The 20,350-nt window shown below is 40.3% G+C and overlaps 1 protein-coding gene and 1 non-coding gene across 2 annotated transcripts; both read left to right on the top strand.

Annotated features, from left to right (window-relative positions):
* The first annotated feature begins 3,525 nt into the window (after positions 1-3,525).
* Positions 3,526-4,107, top strand: LOC121837427. The gene has a single exon (XM_042293051.1). It carries the CDS (start codon positions 3,526-3,528, stop codon positions 4,018-4,020), a length of 495 nt encoding a protein of 164 aa, XP_042148985.1. The 3' UTR covers positions 4,021-4,107.
* Positions 4,108-7,075: 2,968 nt separating this feature from the next.
* On the top strand, positions 7,076-7,148 carry Trnay-aua. Its single transcript has one exon. It is a non-coding gene; the product is annotated as a tRNA-Tyr (tRNA).
* Positions 7,149-20,350: the final 13,202 nt, after the last annotated feature.

Below are 20,350 nucleotides of genomic sequence, written 5' to 3'. Positions count from 1 at the left end.
CTGAACCACGTATTTGCAGATATCTTGTGCTGCTGCCTCGTCTGTATCATCGGGCAAGGTGCAGGACCGTCGCATCATCTCGGAAACTCTGCTTACCCGTCTGCCCTGCCACGTGCCGCTACGGACCAATCACCTCGCGCATCTACTGGCCTGCGCCGATTACATCATCGAAGCGGTAGCGTAAAAGGGGACCACCATCGACACCACCGTCTTTTGGCAGCAGCGACAGCCAACAGTTCACGGCACTAAACGCTGAACCACGTATTTGCAGGTGTGTTCATTATCCTGTTGTCTGACGTGTTTTTTTTTTCATTTCTTCTGTCGCTGCTGCCATAGTGTATAGTGTATTGTGCTGGTTTGTTCTGTTTTTGTTTTGTACCTACGATATCGCAAAGTATCTCACCAAAATGTTCACTGAGTTAAAAGAGGACTTAAAGAAAGAAGTAAGAGCGCTGAAAGACTCGTTTGATAGAGACATCCGAGCTGATTTACGTGAAGTTAAGACTAGCATGGACTTCATGAACGGCCAATTCGAACTAATGAAAAAGAAACTGGACGAAGTTCTCAAGGAAAACGCAGCATTAAAAAAAGAAAACGAAGGCCTTCGTCAAACAAATGCAGATTTGCAGAAAGAGATGAAAGAATGTCAGACTAGGCTGCTTCTCTGCGAGCAGTACACGCGGAACGTAAACCTAGAGATTAAAGGCATTCCAAAATGTGATAACGAACAACTCGGAACCGTTCTGACCCAAATCGGTGAGATCATCGGTGAATCGATAACGCACTCCGACATCGAAGTGTGTCATCGTGTACCGACGCGTATCGCTGGAGAAAGCAACATCATCGTCCAGTTTCTAAACCGCCGTAAACACGATGCTGTACTTGAGAAGGCAAAGAAGGGGCGTATCACTTCTGTTGATCTTGGCCTCTCGCCGGCTTCGCCAGTTTTTGTAAATGAGCACTTATGCCCAGCGCTCAAGCGTCTGCTTGGCAAAGCTATCGGGAGGAAGCGAGAATTTCACTGGAAATTTGTCTGGGCAAAAAATGGAAAGATATTCGCCCAGAAGTCTGACAGCACGCCTATTGTTCAACTTGTGAATGAAGATGATCTCGTCAAAATTTGCTAGATATTGATGTAAATGACTGTCTCGCCAAATGGAAATGCGGTATCACGACTGTATTTTGCCATCCGATGTAATGAAATGCTTACAAACTAAGAACGCTCTTTCTGCATTTCACCTCAATGTGCGCTCTCTCAGAAATAAAGTGGATACATTTGACACATTAATTTCTCATTTTCCATCTCAATTCGACGTCTTTATGCTAACAGAAACATGGTACCATGACCACGATGATATGTATGCTTTGCAAGGCTATACTCATTTTTATTTAAATCGTCAGGTGAAACGCGGAGGAGGTGTTTCCATCTACGTTCGGCAAAACATTAGGTGTGAACTTCTAGCAAGGTATACTGAAATGACAGATGATTTTGAAATACTAACTGTACGAAGTAACAACTTAGTTTTCTCAGTAGTATATAGACCGCCATCGGCGTGTTTTGATAAGTTTAGTTCGTTTCTAGATAGGTATCTTGAATTTATATCTCTAAATAAATTAACCCTTTTTCTTGGTGGATATTTCAATGTGAACACACTGTTACACTCGACTTTATCATCGCAATTAGATAACATCATCAGTTCCAATGGCTTCGTGAATGTGATCCAGTCTCCCACTTGAATAAATATTTCCTGCTCCAGTGCCCTTGACCTTTTCGTTACCAATATTAGCACAGACGTCCATGACGCTGGTACAATAATTAGTGATATTAGCGATCACATTCCTATATTTATATCCTGTGGGGTTGGCGCTTCCATAGTGAAATCAAATAAAGTATCATATGTTTTTCAAAACATATCCGAGCGCAATTTGGAACATTTCAGGGTTCAAATTTTGCGCACTGATTGGGGCCCAGTTTATTCTGAAACATGTGCAGATGAGGCGTATAACACATTTATTAGCATCTTTAGCAATGTCTATAGCTCGAATTTTCCCTTATTAACAAAGACAGTCTCTAAAAATATTCGGAAGCCCTGGATCACTCCTCTGCACCTGAAAATGTTAAAAAAGAAGAATCGTTTATATAAGTCTTTTTTAACGTCAAGAGATCCCGATAAACTGATAATTTTCAAGCAATTTCGTAACCGCCTGACATCTGAATTGCGGAAAGCTAAACTGGAGTACCATACACAACTTTTTAACCGAAATTGCAAAAAACGACCAGAATTAGTTTGGAAATCCATAAATGAGGTGTTACACCGTAGTAGACCGCGTAAAGCTATTGGTGAACTTTCTGTTGACGGGAAAAACGTTTCTGGGGCATCACTAGCAGAACACTTCAATAAAGTATTCGTAAACTTAAGCCCGCCGCCAAGTAATGCTAATGCCTTCAGTTTTATACAAGATATAGTACACGAAACAATTTTTTTAGAACCGACTGATGAACACGAAGTATGTTCTATATTTTCGGGTCTTAGCAACAGTAGTAGTTGCGACACAGATGATTTACAAGCTAGACCCGTAAAATTTGTTATAGATATCATCGCCTCTTGCCTGGTGCATATTTTTAACCTTGCCTTGTCACAGGGGACGTTTCCTAGTAGAATGAAATTAGCTAAAGTATCAGCCATATTTAAAGGAGGAGATAAAAATCTACCGACAAACTATAGGCCTATCTCTATACTTCCTATATTTTCCAAAGGGCTTGAAACCAAAGGGCTTGAAACAATTATTTTAAAACGCCTCGATTCTTTCTTTGCTAAACATTCTGTGATTTCGGATTTTCAATATGGTTTTCGCAAAGGAAAGTCAACTGAGTCTGCATTGCTTCAACAAAAAGAAATTATTTTGAAAAATATAGAAAATCGCCTGTTTACCCTTGGTATATTTATAGATTTTAGCAAGGCGTTTGATTTCATAAACCATAATATACTACTTGATAAACTATACTGTTATGGAATACGTGGTGTAACTCTGTCCCTTTTACATTCCTATTTCGAGCACCGCAAGCAATGTGTTGTGATCGATGGTCATACATCGCCTTTTCTTAACATACGATGTGGGGTTCCCCAGGGTAGTATACTAGGGCCAATGTTATTTAATGTGTATATTAATGATATTGTAAATATAAACAAACAAATAAAATACATAATATACGCTGATGATACCAGCCTATTTCTTGCCGAAACGAGTGTTGAAAAATTAATCGTAGACGCAAATGATGTTCTTAGCCAGTTCCTTATATGGTTTAACAACAATGGCCTTAAAATTAACATTCAGAAAACGAAAGCTATAGTTTTTCGACCAAAGAGCAGGGCTCTGCCAATTAATTATAATATTACAATAGGCAGCGTACCAATCGAGTTAGTGAAACAACATAAAACGCTTAAAATAATTTTTTCTGAACATCTTTTGTGGAATGATCATGTCAATTATCTTGTTACGAAGCTGTCTAGGGTGGTTGGAGTTATGTCACACTGCCGCAATATTTTCTCAGTTAACGTGAAATCACAAATCTACTATTCACTATTTCAGTCTTACATTAATTATTGCCATCTTGTTTGGGGGACAACTACACAAACAAACATAGAAAAACTTACTTTACTTCAAAAAAAGATGCTTCGTCATATTGCCAATGAGCACTATCTCGCTCACACCAAACCTTTGTTTGCCAAATATAAAATAATTAATCTTGATAAGATGTATGACTATAGATTACTGCACAGCTTTCGTTTTTCATCTCCTGAGCATGCTTCGCTTTTATGCAAGATGTCAGAGCTCTCCGAACATCCTCGTAGTTTCAACACCCGTCTTTTCGAAAAATGGATAGTACCACGAGCTCGTACTAACTATACTTACCAGTCAATTACATATCGTCTACCTTTATTACTTAATCGTCTTCTTAATAATAATACTGATATATATCAAATGGGAAGGAAATCATTACTTATGCATTTCTTGTGAATTGTTCCGTGAAATTTCTTGAGCATACCCATACCTTTGTATAAGTTTTGCATTTTGTACAGTGCTGTTAGAAGTTATGCGTTTTTGTGCGCCTTGTGTTGTTTTGCGTAATTGTCTTCTATATGTAGCTGTATATGTTTTCAATATGTCACAAGTTCTGCGAATAATTTTTTTTTCTTTTTGTATAATGCTGTTAGAAGTTGAATGCATGAAGTGATTACTCAGCGTATTTTTGCATGTAATATCCTTTTGTGTTCTGAATGGATGTCCTGCTGACAAATTTTAGACGGGCCCCAGACCTCGTCAAGCTGCCACTGGCAGCTTTTTGTCTAGGGTCTCCGTTGGCTTAAAGGCCATAAATAAAACGATTGACTGATTGATTGATTGATATAGACAGACCACTGCCAGGGTGTGCGCTTCCTTGGCTGGAGCTCGCATTTTCCTGGCCAGGGCCGGCCGATATAGAGAGACCACTGCCAGGAAGTGCGTTTCCTTGGCTGGAGCTCGCATTTCCCCGGCCAGGGCCGGCCGATATAGACAGACCACTGCCAGGGTGTGCGCTTCCTTGGCTGGAGCTCGCATTTTCCTGGCCAGGGCCTGCCGATATAGACAGATCACTGCCAGGAAGTGCGTTTCCTTGGCTGGAGCTCGCATTTTCCCGGCCAGGGCCGGCCGATATAGACAGACCACTGCCAGGAAGTGCGTTTCCTTGGCTGAAGCTCGCAGTTTCCTGGCCAGGGCCGGCCGATATAGACACACCACTGCCAGGATGTGCGCTTCCTTGGCTGGAGCTCGCGTTTTCCTGGCCAGTCCCGGCCAATGTAGAAAGACCACTGCCAGGATGTGCGCTTCCTTGGCTGGAGCTCGCATTTTCCCGCCCAGGGCTGGCTGAGATAGACAGGCCACTGCCAGGATGTGTGCTTCCCTGGGGATTCACTGAGATTCACTGGCCCAACCAATACAAGAAACAGCCAGAGTTCGGCCATGTTGTTAGACCACAGAAAGCAATGAAGGTGAATTGCTGTGATCAGCTGTACCCTGACTGGAGCTCACATTTCATAGGGCCAGAAATACCAGTGATATGCCGCTGTTACTCCGGCCGGCTGAAAGGATGGCCAAGAAGCTCCAAGCCCAGGCTGTCCAACCAGCCCAGCCAGAGATGCCCGACAACCCGCCTGCTAGCGCGGACTAAACAGCTTACGCTGAACTGAATAAAATTAAGTCTCTGGGTTGTTTTAAATTGGTTCCTGTGTATTTTATTAACATAGGTCACATTCTTGAACATGCACATTAATAGCATTTTCGTGAATACTAGCCTGCTCTCAAGAAATATAAAATCTGAGACTCTCATACAAAAATGGTCTATGGTCGTCGATGGAAAATTATATGGCAGGCTATCACCCCTTATGGCCCTCTATGGTTGGCCATAGAAATCCATAATGACAGCTACAGCCAACTATAAAAAAATCTATGGCCCTGTGTCTAAAGTTCTAAAGACTGGGAACCAATACATTTGTTTTACCCGCCTATAGAAAATCCTTTGGCGACAAGTCTAAAGACTGGGAACCGATAAAATTCCTTTAAACGCCTATAGAAAATTATATGGCCCCGTGTCTAAAGACAGCGAACCAATAAATGTTCTTTTTTCGCCTATAAAAAACTTCTTCGCCCCGAGTTTAAAGACTGGAAACCAATAAATTGTCCTCATCCGTCTATAGAAAAATTTATGGCCCCGAGTCTAAAGACTAAGAACAAATAAATTTTCTTTCAACGCCTACAGAAACTCACTACCGGCGCTTACTTTTTTTAGTAAAAACACTCCTCGTTAGAAAATTAAGTCAATACTAAATTTCTGTCAGGCCGGTGACAAACCACGACCCAAGATATGTTCTCTGCTGTTGCAACGAGTCGTGGAAACCAGTAATATTGTTTGTTTGAAAAACCCAGTAAAATACTTGTACAAAAATTAAAATTAATTATTACCCTCAAAAGTGAAAATAACTTACACTGGCGCCGAACACTGCAATCAAGCAATAGATTGATTGCAATCTTCAGTACCAGTGTACGGCATGTCATCACTGCATTGTCAACGTGATTCATCAAACTTATTCAGAAGTTAATTAATACATTTTAATTAATTAGCCTAATGATCTACATTTGCTGTTTTCACGGTTTAGAATTAAGAGATGGGGGCTATTCTAAGAGACAATTGAAATAATGTATTAAGTACGAGTAATGTTTGCTCCGCCTCTCCGTGTTTTTGCGACAAATGATGGGTCACCGGCAAAGTCGGATTCAAAAATTAGACTGCCATATATACAGCTAGTGCGAACATAGCGTTTGTAGATCTACGTACGTTGTTCCTGCTGTATGGGGAAGTGTTCTGCTTGTGTTGTGTGTGTTCAGAGATGTATGTATATCTACCTATACATAGGTTTACATATATATATATATATGCATTGATACACAAACACCATGTAGCGTTCACAAATCGGGGGAAGTTGAAGTAAAAAAAATTTTTTTAGGGCTTGCTGGCTAAAGAGAGCCATAGGGAAAGCCATGGAGATGTCTTTATTCAACCATTAGAAAAGCTAAAGAGCGCTATGACTGGACAGCGATAGGGCCATAGACAAAGCTAAAGAAAAGTAGAAAAACACATACTGCAACATTATCATCCCCAAGACTGGCTCGCCCGTGAAGAGCCACCCTGGTCCGAGTTCTTTTTACCCATATAGCCAGGATTGGCTGACCCGGAAGCAGCCACCCTGGCCTGGGCTGTATTTACCCCGTATAGCCAGGATTGGCTGACCCGGAAACAGCCACCCTGGCCCACGCTGTATTTGCAGGATGGAGCCTAGATTGGCTAGACAGGGAATTGCAGCTTAGTGCCAATCTTGGCGTGCCAGGTTGGCTCTAGCTGAAGCCTTGGTGCAAAACAAGCATGGCCCAAGGAAAGTTTCCTTGGCTGCCCAACCTGGCGCGAGCTAGAGCCAGGGTATTGTGCTAATTGGGTGGTGGCATCTCATAAAACATGTTTGCTCCACTCATATGTTACCCCTGGTTAGCTCAGTTGGTAGAGCGCTCCACTATAAATGGAGAAGTGCCGGGTTCGATACCCGGACCAGGCGGATTTTTTCGGTCGCGCACCAGTCACCTAGCTGCGTTTGGAGATTTGTGTTTGTCCTTGTTCCCCTTCTCCAGGGATTATTTTCGTCGTGAATAATCGTCGCAGCTGTGCTTGAGACCTGTGTGTGCGTTTTCCGCTTTTTGTTCCTATTCTCGGGTATTCGAGTCGAGTTTCGTTGATCTGGAGCGCACGACAGGAGGCACTCGTAGAATTACGCACCACGCGTAGTGTCTCGTTTGAGATCATATCGATTGTGATAGTACCTTATGCGAGTTCGCCCGCACCTTCAATTCACTTATACTCGATAGAAATGAAGTGTAGCATTACCTCGCTTAGGGAAAGGTGAACCGAACTGATGAACACAGGATGGAATATAATGTTCCAAGGGGCTAACCGATCCTACCTCGTAGTGTTTGTTTGTTGAAGGCGTGTCCGGAAAAGAGGGATTATTCACTGATATTAAACTCAGTGGTCACGTGCTAAGCCATAACTCTGTTTATACTGTATTGATTTCCGCACAGCTGTTAATTGTTCAGCTGGAGCGTATTCGCCGATGAAGTCACAGGCGCGAAGCGCGCGCAAGTGTGAAAACTACGTTGGGAAAATTATGTTGTAGACGCACTCCTCGAGAAATAAATAATACTGTTACGTTTTATTCCATCAAAAAGTAAAAACATATGTTATTCGTTCGTTCTATTAAAGAGTAACATGTCTTTAATTCATTGCCCGAAAACGTCACTAAGTACAAGTAACGCGGTACATAGAACTCTCATTAAAACGCATATGTTAAGACTATTTTGATCAAGCTACGACACAAAGGCGTTATTCACTAATCGAAAAAATGACACGCAGTGAGAAAATAGTCTAATATACATATGTTCAGAGAATAATATGACGTATTCTTTGAGAGATACGCCCAAAACAGAAGAATCCATAAAAAATAAGAATTTTCTGTACATTTCGGAATTTACGAGCAATATTATATTATCCTCTGACGTCATCAAAATATAACATAGATGAACATTACAGATAATTTCCTTTAGAAAATAACATCATTTAGCAAGGCATTTAAGAAAGAAGTAGCAGAGAACTATAAATGCGAACTGGTGGATATTTATCATAGTGTAGACCCGAAACACGCTAGAACACCAAGACACGACACATCAAGTTATCTAACTCACCGGAGGGCCATACCAATTTGTATATATTGCACCTATCTGTGACGTTTCCTTTAATTTTCAGAATGATGATGTCTACGCGTTTTAGTTAAGGCACGGCCCAAAAACTAATCTGTTTTTGTGTTTTACTTTACAAAGCCTCTACGGTTTATGAAATGGATTATGAATTGGCACGGCTAATGTTTATATATACTGTAAACGACCAAATTTTCCAGGGGACCTAATTTTCGCGAATTTCGCGACTCGCACACCATTCGCGAAAAATACGTCCCGTGAACTATTCCGGCAATACGTGAACGCTACGGAAGCTACGCTTGATTCGCGAAAATTAGAACCCGCGAATAATTTCAAATTTTCAGCTTTGGCCCGATTCGCGAAAATTTAAGCCCGCGAAAATTAAGCCATTTACACTATATATATATATATATATATATATATATATATATATATATATAACGAAAGTGGAGGAGATCCAGGAAAGGACTTTCTTTACTGCACCGACGTTTCAAGCGGGGACCGCTTTTCTTCAGGGTGAATGGTTGTGAAATGTTCTCTTCTTCTTGTTGAGGACATTTCACAACCATTCACCCTGAAGAAAAGCGGTCCCCGCTTGAAACGTCGGTGCAGTAAAGAAAGGCCTTTCCTGGATCTCCTCCACTTTCGTTTTACGTCCAACCGGCCCGTTGAACCTTCTTATATATATATATATATATATATATATATATATATATATATATATATATATATATATATATACTGTTGTTACTCAATTCACTATCAGAGCAGCAAACAACCTCAATTGGTAACTAAATCGTAACTCAGCTTTTAATAAACAAGATTATAATTATTTCAAGGTTAAACTGTCTGGTCCGATATGCAGGAGATGTGTACAACAATAAAAATATATGCTCCTGCCTTTGTCCCGATCCGATTTCTGCCTCCTTAAAGCCATCAGATCGTAAAGGACTTCATGCTTTTAGCACAGTTACACTTCACAGCGATTTCGAAGCCTTCAGAGATAAAAACACCATGCAATACATATACGTCTCTACTTTTGTTCAATCTGAAATCAAACTTTGGCGAACCGGGGATTGCGCAATAGCGCTTACTGTCATTTTGGTTTTATAGTTGTTATTTTTTTAGATATTTTAATTGAAGCTACACGGTTGAATTTTTCTTTTATTTATATTTGAACACGCGCGAATATTTTATTAACAGGGTGTTTCCTTTTAAATCGAACATTTCTTTAATAAGAAAGTTGAAGAGATCGACGAGTTTTCTTCATGTATGTATCAGCCCAGGGGGTCATTCAGTTAGGGTCTAATTGCCAAGGTAAGTCGAAGAATTCATTAAATTGCTTAATTAACTTTTCAATGATTGCTTTTAGGAAACATACTAAAATTGCAGTATTGACGGCATTTTCTATTAGTTTTCAGACAAATTCAAGGCATTTGCGAAAAGAAACCGATTTTCTATATATTAATCGTTCAAATTTCGCAGTTTTTCTCTTGTCCGACTTAAAAATTGCGCTCAAAAGTAGCGTCACAAGCCCTGCAAAAAGTGACGCTTGGAAGATTGACGTTTTTGTTTTCAATCATGTCGTCACTATCTCAACAAGTGACGACGTGATTTAAACGACTACTTCACTCTTCCAAGCATCATTGTGGGCGAGCTTGATACGTACGTTTTGCGCATAATGTTCTTAAATAGGGCTAAAAAACGCAAAAATTTAGAGATTACCAAATTAAAAACCATTATAGTCTCGCAAATATTTTTTGTATTGTCTCACCTCTAATAGTAATTTCCGTCAATACTACAATTCTAAAATGACTCCGCAAACAAGTTTTTAGAAATAATTAAAAATGTTGTGTTCATTAGTTGACTAAACGTGACGATGATCCCCTTGTTTAATGTCCGCCGAGCCTGATAAAAACATGGTCAAGACGGCCCAAGCCTAACTCTCATCACATTTTGTTTTAATATGTTCGAATTAAAATCAATAACCGTTCATATTTTCGGGTATCACGTATAATTAGTTTCATTCTAACCATGAGCAATAAATTTCCTTTGCCAAAACAAATCACGATATTTATGTTATTGTACTTACTAGAAATGCGTTGTGTGTGTGTGTGTGTGTGCGTGCGTGTGTGCGTGCGTGTGTGTGTGTGTGTGTGTGTGTGTGTGTGTGCGTGTGTGTGTGTGTGTGTGTGTGTGTGTGTGTGTGTGTGTGTGTGTGTGTGTGTGTGTGTGTGTGTGTGTGTGTGTGTGTGTGTGTTTTGCTTTAAGTTGCATTATTGCACATTACACGAGAGGTTTTATTTCGTTACGTATTTTTAGTAGGCTCCTTTTCCTTCGGAGACGAAAGAAGACACTCCACGTATAAAATGAAAAATTATGCTGAGTTACAAGAATCATAAAGTCCCAACGTTTCACATGTTTCTCTTTAATTAAAACAAGGACGACTAACGAGCTCATGAAAATATTTGTAAATGTATACACATTGTGTTTAATTTTGTTTTGAACATATTTGATCACACAAGGAGAGAAGAGCTAGACGAGTACCGTTTTCACCATGTGTTTATCGTGCTCCTCATATATTAGAGGAAAAAAAATAATCGTCATGTCTAACTTCACTCATTAGCTAAAGTGTGTTACTTAACTTTTTAATCGTAGGTATTAGAGGTTACGTTGGAATTGCTCTAGTGATGGCAGTTACTATAGGAGGCCAGGCTAATTTAAAAACTTTGCAAAAAACTTTTTTTTTTCATTTTCTTTTTTTCTTGAACGATCAATTCTACGTCTTTTTTATCCGATTTCAAAATTGCGCGCAAAATGACCACATGAAGCCCTGCCCACAATGACGCTTAGAAAAAAGACAGTTGTTTAGGTTACGCGGTCAGTTGTGTCGTCGACGCACTCATTAAGGACACACTGCCGAAAAAGCGACGACATGATTGACACAGTCTTCCAAGCGTCATTCTGGGCAGGTTGTGGGACGCCCTTTTTGAGCGCCATTTTTAATGCTGGTCGAAATAACGCGGGAATGTATCTATCAGTATCCGAAAAACCTTTACCTTGTCGCCGATTAATTAAACCTGACCTCTAATAGTACTTGCCGCCAAGATTGCAATTACAACTTGACCTAAAATAATAATTAAAATGTTAATTAAGAACGTTTACCTAATTAGTAAGCCTACCGTGACGAATATTTCCTTTTATAAGGTCCGTCGAACCTCATAAAATAAACGGAGAAGACAAAACTCGTCACACTCTCACTTCCTATAATATTTTTTTAATCTTTTTTGAATAATCAATAAACGCCCTGTATAGTTTTACATATGAGCTTAGTGTCGATAGATTATTACAGCTTCAAGAAGAAACAGGTAGAACAATCGCGTAATGTTACCTGACAAAACAAAAATTGTTAATTTGTTTGTTTTTTTAAATTATTAATGAATACAGATTTGTACGCAACGTAATGGAGTAGCGCTCTACAAGTAACGCCTTATTTGTACTTAGTTCCTTCGTTAAATACCACGTAAGAACCCAGTTACTTTGACTAGAGACTGGACACTTCGGTCTGAGTAACGAAGAGAAAAAAGGAGTAGAGACTAGAGACTTCGGTCTGAATAACGAAGAGAAAAAAGGAGTAGAGACTAGAGACTTCGGTCTGAGTAACGAAGAGAAAAAAGGACTAGACACTTGACACTTCCGTCTGAGTAACGAAGAGAAAAAAGGAGTAGAGACTAGAGACTTCGGTATGAATAACGAAGAGAAAAAAGGACTAGAGACTTGACACTTTGGTCTGAATAACGAAGAGAAAAAAGGAGTAGAGACTAGAGACTTCGGTCTGAGTAACGAAGAGAAAAAAGGACTAGACACTTGACACTTCCGTCTGAGTAACGAAGAGAAAAAAGGAGTAGAGACTAGAGACTTCGGTCTGAATAACGAAGAGAAAAAAGGAGTAGAGACTAGAGACTTCGGTCTGAGTAACGAAGAGAAAAAAGGACTAGACACTTGACACTTCCGTCTGAGTAACGAAGAGAAAAAAGGAGTAGAGACTAGAGACTTCGGTCTGAATAACGAAGAGAAAAAAGGACTAGAGACTTGACACTTTGGTCTGAATAACGAAGAGAAAAAAGGAGTAGAGACTAGAGACTTCGGTCTGAGTAACGAAGAGAAAAAATGACTAGACACTTGACACTTCCGTCTGAGTAACGAAGAGAAAAAAGGAGTAGAGACTAGAGACTTCGGTCTGAATAACGAAGAGAAAAAAGGAGTAGAGACTAGAGACTTCGGTCTGAGTAACGAAGAGAAAAAAGGACTATACACTTGACACTTCGGTCTGAGTAACGAACAGAAAAAAGGAGTAGAGACTAGAGACTTCGGTCTGAATAACGAAGAGAAAAAAGGACTAGAGACTTGACACTTTGGTCTGAATAACGAAGAGAAAAAAGGAGTAGAGACTAGAGACTTCGGTCTGAATAACGAAGAGAAAAAAGGACTAGACACTTGACACTTCCGTCTAAATAACGAAGAGAAAAAAGGAGTAGAGACTAGAGACTTCGGTCTGAATAACGAAGAGAAAAAAGGACTAGACACTTGACACTTCCGTCTGAGTAACGAACAGAAAAAAGGAGTAGAGACTAGAGACTTCGGTCTGAATAACGAAGAGAAAAAAGGACTAGAGACTTGACACTTCCGTCTGAGTAACGAAGAGAAAAAAGGACTAGAGACTAGACACTTCGGTCTGAATAACGAAGAGAAAAAAGGACTAGAGACTAGAGACTTCGGTCTGAATAACGAAGAGAAAAAAGGACTAGAGACTTGACACTTTGGTCTGAATAACGAAGAGAAAAAAGGAGTAGAGACTAGAGACTTCGGTCTGAATAACGAAGAGAAAAAAGGACTAGAGACTTGACACTTTGGTCTGAATAACGAAGAGAAAAAAGGAGTAGAGACTAGAGACTTCGGTCTGAATAACGAAGAGAAAAAAGGACTAGAGACTTGACACTTTGGTTTGAATAACGAAGAGAAAAAAGGAGTAGAGACTAGAGACTTCGGTCTGAGTAACGAAGAGAAAAAAGGACTAGACACTTGACACTTCCGTCTGAGTAACGAAGAGAAAAAAGGAGTAGAGACTAGAGACTTCGGTCTGAATAACGAAGAGAAAAAAGGAGTAGAGACTAGAGACTTCGGTCTGAGTAACGAAGAGAAAAAAGGAGTAGAGACTAGAGACTTCGGTCTGAATAACGAAGAGAAAAAAGGACTAGACACTTGACACTTCCGTCTGAATAACGAAGAGAAAAAAGGAGTAGAGACTAGAGACTTCGGTCTGAATAACGAAGAGAAAAAAGGACTAGAGACTTGACACTTTGGTCTGAATAACGAAGAGAAAAAAGGAGTAGAGACTAGAGACTTCGGTCTGAGTAACGAAGAGAAAAAAGAACTAGACACTTGACACTTCCGTCTGAGTAACGAAGAGAAAAAAGGACTAGAGACTAGACACTTCGGTCTGAATAACGAAGAGAAAAAAGGACTAGAGACCAGAGACTTCGGTCTGAATAACGAAGAGGAAAAAGGACTAGAGACTTGACACTTCGGTCTGAATAACGAAGAGAAAAAAGGACTAGAGACTAGAGACTTCGGTCTGAATAACGAAGAGAAAAAAGGACTAGAGACGACACTTTGGTCTGAATAACGAAGAGAAAAAAGGAGTAGAGACTAGAGACTTCGGTCTGAATAACGAAGAGAAAAAAGGACTAGAGACTTGACACTTCGGTCTGAATAACGAAGAGAAAAAAGGACTAGAGACTAGAGACTTCGGTCTGAATAACGAAGAGAAAAAAGGACTAGAGACTTGACACTTCGGTCTGAATAACGAAGAGAAAAAAGGACTAGAGACTAGAGACTTCGGTCTGAATAACGAAGAGAAAAAAGGACTAAAGACGACACTTTGGTCTGAATAACGAAGAGAAAAAAGGAGTAGAGACTAGAGACTTCGGTCTGAGTAACGAAGAGAAAAAAGGACTAGACACTTGACACTTCCGTCTGAGTAACGAAGAGAAAAAAGGACTAGAGACTAGACACTTCGGTCTGAATAACGAAGAGAAAAAAGGACTAGAGACTAGAGACTTCGGTCTGAATAACGAAGAGAAAAAAGGACTAGAGACTTGACACTTCGGTCTGAATAACGAAGAGAAAAAAGGACTAGAGACTAGAGACTTCGGTCTGAATAACGAAGAGAAAAAAGGACTAGAGACTAGAGACTTCGGTCTGAATAACGAAGAGAAAAAAGGACTAGAGACTTGACACTTCGGTCTGAATAACGAAGAGAAAAAAGGACTAGAGACTAGAGACTTCGGTCTGAATAACGAAGAGAAAAAAGGACTAGAGACTTGACACTTTGGTCTGAATAACGAAGAGAAAAAAGGAGTAGAGACTAGAGACTTCGGTCTGAATAACGAAGAGAAAAAAGGACTAGAGACTTGACACTTTGGTCTGAATAACGAAGAGAAAAAAGGAGTAGAGACTAGAGACTTCCGTCTGAATACCGAAGAGAAAAAAGGACTAGAGACTTGACACTTTGGTCTGAATAACGAAGAGAAAAAAGGAGTAGAGACTAGAGACTTCGGTCTGAGTAACGAAGAGAAAAAAGGACTAGACACTTGGCACTTCCGTCTGAGTAACGAAGAGAAAAAAGGAGTAGAGACTAGAGACGTCGGTCTGAATAACGAAGAGAAAAAAGGAGTAGAGACTATAGACTTCGGTCTGAGTAACGAAGAGAAAAAAGGACTAGACACTTGACACTTCCGTCTGAGTAACGAAGAGAAAAAAGGAGTAGAGACTAGAGACTTCGGTCTGAATAACGAAGAAAAAAAAGGACTAGAGACTTGACACTTTGGTCTGAATAACGAAGAGAAAAAAGGAGTAGAGACTAGAGACTTCGGTCTGAATAACGAAGAGAAAAAAGGACTAGACACTTGACACCCGTCTGAATAACGAAGAGAAAAAAGGAGTAGAGACTAGAGACTTCGGTCTGAATAACGAAGAGAAAAAAGGACTAGACACTTGACACTTCCGTCTGAGTAACGAAGAGAAAAAAGGAGTAGAGACTAGAGACTTCGGTCTGAGTAACGAAGAGAAAAAAGGACTAGACACTTGACACTTCCGTCTGAGTAACGAAGAGAAAAAAGGAGTAGAGACTAGAGACTTCGGTCTGAATAACGAAGAGAAAAAAGGACTAGACACTTGACACTTCCGTCTGAGTAACGAAGAGAAAAAAGGAGTAGAGACTAGAGACTTCGGTCTGAATAACGAAGAGAAAAAAGGACTAGACACTTGACACTTCCGTCTGAGTAACGAAGAGAAAAAAGGAGTAGAGACTAGAGACTTCGGTCTGAATAACGAAGAGTAAAAAGGACTAGAGACTTGACACTTTGGTCTGAATAACGAAGAGAAAAAAGGAGTAGAGACTAGAGACTTCGGTCTGAGTAACGAAGAGAAAAAAGGACTAGACACTTGACACTTCCGTCTGAGTAACGAAGAGAAAAAAGGACTAGAGACTAGACACTTCGGTCTGAATAACGAAGAGAAAAAAGGACTAGAGACTAGAGACTTCGGTCTGAATAACGAAGAGAAAAAAGGACTAGAGACTTGACACTTTGGTCTGAATAACGAAGAGAAAAAAGGAGTAGAGACTAGAGACTTCGGTCTGAATAACGAAGAGAAAAAAGGAGTAGAGACTTGACACTTTGGTCTGAATAACGAAGAGAAAAAAGGAGTAGAGACTAGAGACTTCGGTCTGAATAACGAAGAGAAAAAAGGACTAGAGACTTGACACTTTGGTCTGAATAACGAAGAGAAAAAAGGAGTAGAGACTAGAGACTTCGGTCTGAATAACGAAGAGAAAAAAGGACTAGAGACTTGACACTTTGGTCTGAATAACGAAGAGAAAAAAGGAGTAGAGACTAGAGACTTCGGTCTGAGTAACGAAGAGAAAAAAGGACTAGACACTTGACACTTCCGTCTGAGTAACGAAGAGAAAAAAGGACTAGAGACTTGACACTTTGGTCTGAATAACGAAGAGAAAAAAGGAGTAGAGACTAGAGACTTCGGTCTGAGTAACGAAGAGAAAAAAGGACTAGACACTTGACACTTCCGTCTGAGTAACGAAGAGAAAAAAGGAGTAGAGACTAGAGACTTCGGTCTGAATAACGAAGAGAAAAAAGGACTAGAGACTTGACACTTTGGTCTGAATAACGAAGAGAAAAAAGGAGTAGAGACTAGAGACTTCGGTCTGAATAACGAAGAGAAAAAAGGACTAGACACTTGACACTTCCGTCTGAGTAACGAAGAAAAAAAAGGAGTAGAGACTAGAGACTTCGGTCTGAATAACGAAGAGAAAAAAGGACTAGACACTTGACACTTCCGTCTGAGTAACGAAGAGAAAAAAGGAGTAGAGACTAGAGACTTCGGTCTGAATAACGAAGAGAAAAAAGGACTAGAGACTTGACACTTTGGTCTGAATAACGAAGAGAAAAAAGGAGTAGAGACTAGAGACTTCGGTCTGAGTAACGAAGAGAAAAAAGGACTAGACACTTGACACTTCCGTCTGAGTAACGAAGAGAAAAAAGGACTAGAGACTAGACACTTCGCTCTGAATAACGAAGAGAAAAAAGGACTAGAGACTAGAGACATCGGTCTGAATAACGAAGAGAAAAAAGGACTAGAGACTTGACACTTTGGTCTGAATAACGAAGAGAAAAAAGGAGCAGAGACTAGAGACTTCGGTCTGAATAACGAAGAGAAAAAAGGAGTAGAGACTTGACACTTTGGTCTGAATAACGAAGAGAAAAAAGGAGTAGAGACTAGAGACTTCGGTCTGAATAACGAAGAGAAAAAAGGACTAGAGACTTGACACTTTGGTCTGAATAACGAAGAGAAAAAAGGAGTAGAGACTAGAGACTTCGGTCTGAATAACGAAGAGAAAAAAGGACTAGACACTTGACACTTTGGTCTGAATAACGAAGAGAAAAAAGGAGTAGAGACTAGAGACTTCGGTCTGAGTAACGAAGAGAAAAAAGGACTAGACACTTGACACTTCCGTCTGAGTAACGAAGAGAAAAAAGGACTAGAGACTTGACACTTTGGTCTGAATAACGAAGAGAAAAAAGGAGTAGAGACTAGAGACTTCGGTCTGAGTAACGAAGAGAAAAAAGGACTAGACACTTGACACTTCCGTCTGAGTAACGAAGAGAAAAAAGGAGTAGAGACTAGAGACTTCGGTCTGAATAACGAAGAGAAAAAAGGACTAGAGACTTGACACTTTGGTCTGAATAACGAAGAGAAAAAAGGAGTAGAGACTAGAGACTTCGGTCTGAATAACGAAGAGAAAAAAGGACTAGACACTTGACACTTCCGTCTGAATAACGAAGAGAAAAAAGGAGTAAAGACTAGAGACTTCGGTCTGAATAACGAAGAGAAAAAAGGACTAGACACTTGACACTTCCGTCTGAGTAACGAAGAGAAAAAAGGAGTAGAGACTAGAGACTTCGGTCTGAATAACGAAGAGAAAAAAGGACTAGAGACTTGACACTTTGGTCTGAATAGCGAAGAGAAAAAAGGAGTAGAGACTAGAGACTTCGGTCTGAACAACGAAGAGAAAAAAGGACTAGAGACTTCACACTTTGGTCTGAATAACGAAGAGAAAAAAGGAGTAGAGACTAGAGACTTCGGTCTGAGTAACGAAGAGAAAAAAGGACTAGACACTTGACACTTCCGTCTGAGTAACGAAGAGAAAAAAGGACTAGAGACTAGACACTTCGGTCTGAATAACGAAGAGAAAAAAGGACTAGAGACTAGAGACTTCGGTCTGAATAACGAAGAGAAAAAAGGACTAGAGACTTGACACTTTGGTCTGAATAACGAAGAGAAAAAAGGAGTAGAGACTAGAGACTTCGGTCTGAGTAACGAAGAGAAAAAAGGACTAGACACTTGACACTTCCGTCTGAGTAACGAAGAGAAAAAAGGAGTAGAGACTAGAGACTTCGGTCTGAATAACGAAGAGAAAAAAGGACTAGAGACTAGACACTTCGGTCTGAATAACGAAGAGAAAAAAGGACTAGAGACTAGACACTTTGGTCTGAGTGACGAAGAGAAAAAAGGTATCTGGTTCCTTTTCAATAGACCACATACGCCACCAACTATAGTATTCATGCCTAGGCTCATGTTGTTCTCTGATGTCTTACGTGAGCATTCTAAAATTAAATAAATAAAGTATATCCAACTTATCCCTAAAATAACCGATGCTACTTTGTTCTAAATTATTTAAAAAAATAATGTTGTGTGCATGTGTTTACATTCGACAGTTTGTCAGCCTCAAAGGGCGTCCAGTGTCTCAGTTGTAGATGAAAAATTGAACGGCGCACTAAAACCGTTATCTTTGCTTCTTTAAGTCTTTCCTGACAGCACCCATACGCCATCAATCAGCGGCGATCGATAGTTTCCAAGCGCCGTCGAGAAATTAAAGTTAGATCGGAGAATTCTGTTCTACAATCGCGTGGATAGCGGAAGAACTGTAGTTCTAGTTTTGACGTAGGTTAGAATTTTATCACAAGCTGGTGGGCAGTCTGAAATAGTCCTGGGAACGGTGGTAGCACTTGTCTTACACGGCCAACTGCTTGCGTTAGTCTTCTTAACAAAGACGGCATTACTTACATAATTCAACTGTATTGCGGAATATTTCTTAGTCCTCAGGAGCTCTGAGGACACTTTAAACGATGTAGTAGACGTCGCTTCACAGATGGTTGTCGGTAAGCATGACTATAATTTCTAATGCTGTCCTGAGCCGGCGTGCATTTGGTGTTCCCAACAAGGCGGAGAAAAATGCTAAATACGAAGGAACCTGCATTCAAGGCTGTGACAAAACCAAGGTAGAACACAAAGAAAGAATTCTCCTGGGAATGTGAAGGGCACTATCTGTGTTCCACCAATATGAGAATTCCTTCGTTGGAAAGCAAGCGTGTTACAGAGGCTAACTCTCCGACAAACCAAAAATAGACAGCGTCAGTTAGAGTGCATCAACTTTCAGAAGTAATAGCCGTGAGTGTAAGGTGCGTTTTGAATATTCGGAATTTTTTTATTATTTATCGTTTAATTAGACGTAGCCGTAGACGTTTCGGTGTTTATACGCCTTTCGAACGTACATTTTATTTTCAAGAAATAAATATTTTAAATAGTTGTTTTACACAGTATACCAACCACTGTTAGTTTTGAAAGAACAACTAATTGACCACATTTTGGTCTGTCATATAGCTCTATGCATTAATTGGTTAGAAAAATAAAATCTCTCGCACACATCAACTGAAAATTGCTACTTTTCCCCTGCTCAGGAAAGAGTTAACGTGCATCACACCGTACATGACCGCACGCCGCTACTATACTCATCCAGGAGCCCTAAACTGGACACTTCGATGTACGCCCCAGTAAGAAAGTTTGAATGCAGCTTATAGATTAAACCCGAGCATTCCGTGAGCACTCTACCTTAAGCTCGTGATAATCGTCAGCTGGACAAGCATTCGGGTAGTGACCCGTGTCGAATCGCTGCAATGACGACAATACACGAACCATTACGGTATCCGAACTCTGCTCCTGTCCTGTGTTTTACAACTCCAGCGCATGGTTAGTGTCAACATTGGCAGCATATAATTGTCTTCAGGTCACGTGCCCGGTTGTTCTGGCTGCGAGATAAGGGGGGGAACGCTGCTCGCTTTTCTGTATTTTTTTTTTGTGACTCCTGCTGCGTGGGGTGGAAAACGAACGCCTGCTCTATGGGTGACTAACGCCAGGGATTCGGTCTAAGCTGTATTTGCGCACAATACAAAAATCGTTGCATCGCCCCTTTAAGTTGAGCTTCGCTGAGAGCAGTTTCCGACGCAGTTTTTGTTGCTATCCTGTATCTTGCTCTCTCCCAACCAAAACTCTGACAGTGCGACAGGAAAATACAAACACGTGTTCTAGATAA

This window comes from Ixodes scapularis, unplaced genomic scaffold, assembly GCF_016920785.2.
Source record: "Ixodes scapularis isolate PalLabHiFi unplaced genomic scaffold, ASM1692078v2 PGA_scaffold3__209_contigs__length_174095766, whole genome shotgun sequence".
NCBI classification, from domain to species: domain Eukaryota; kingdom Metazoa; phylum Arthropoda; class Arachnida; order Ixodida; family Ixodidae; genus Ixodes; species Ixodes scapularis.
The sequence above is the reverse complement of the archived record's forward strand: the minus strand, read 5'-3'. Positions and strand labels throughout refer to the sequence as shown.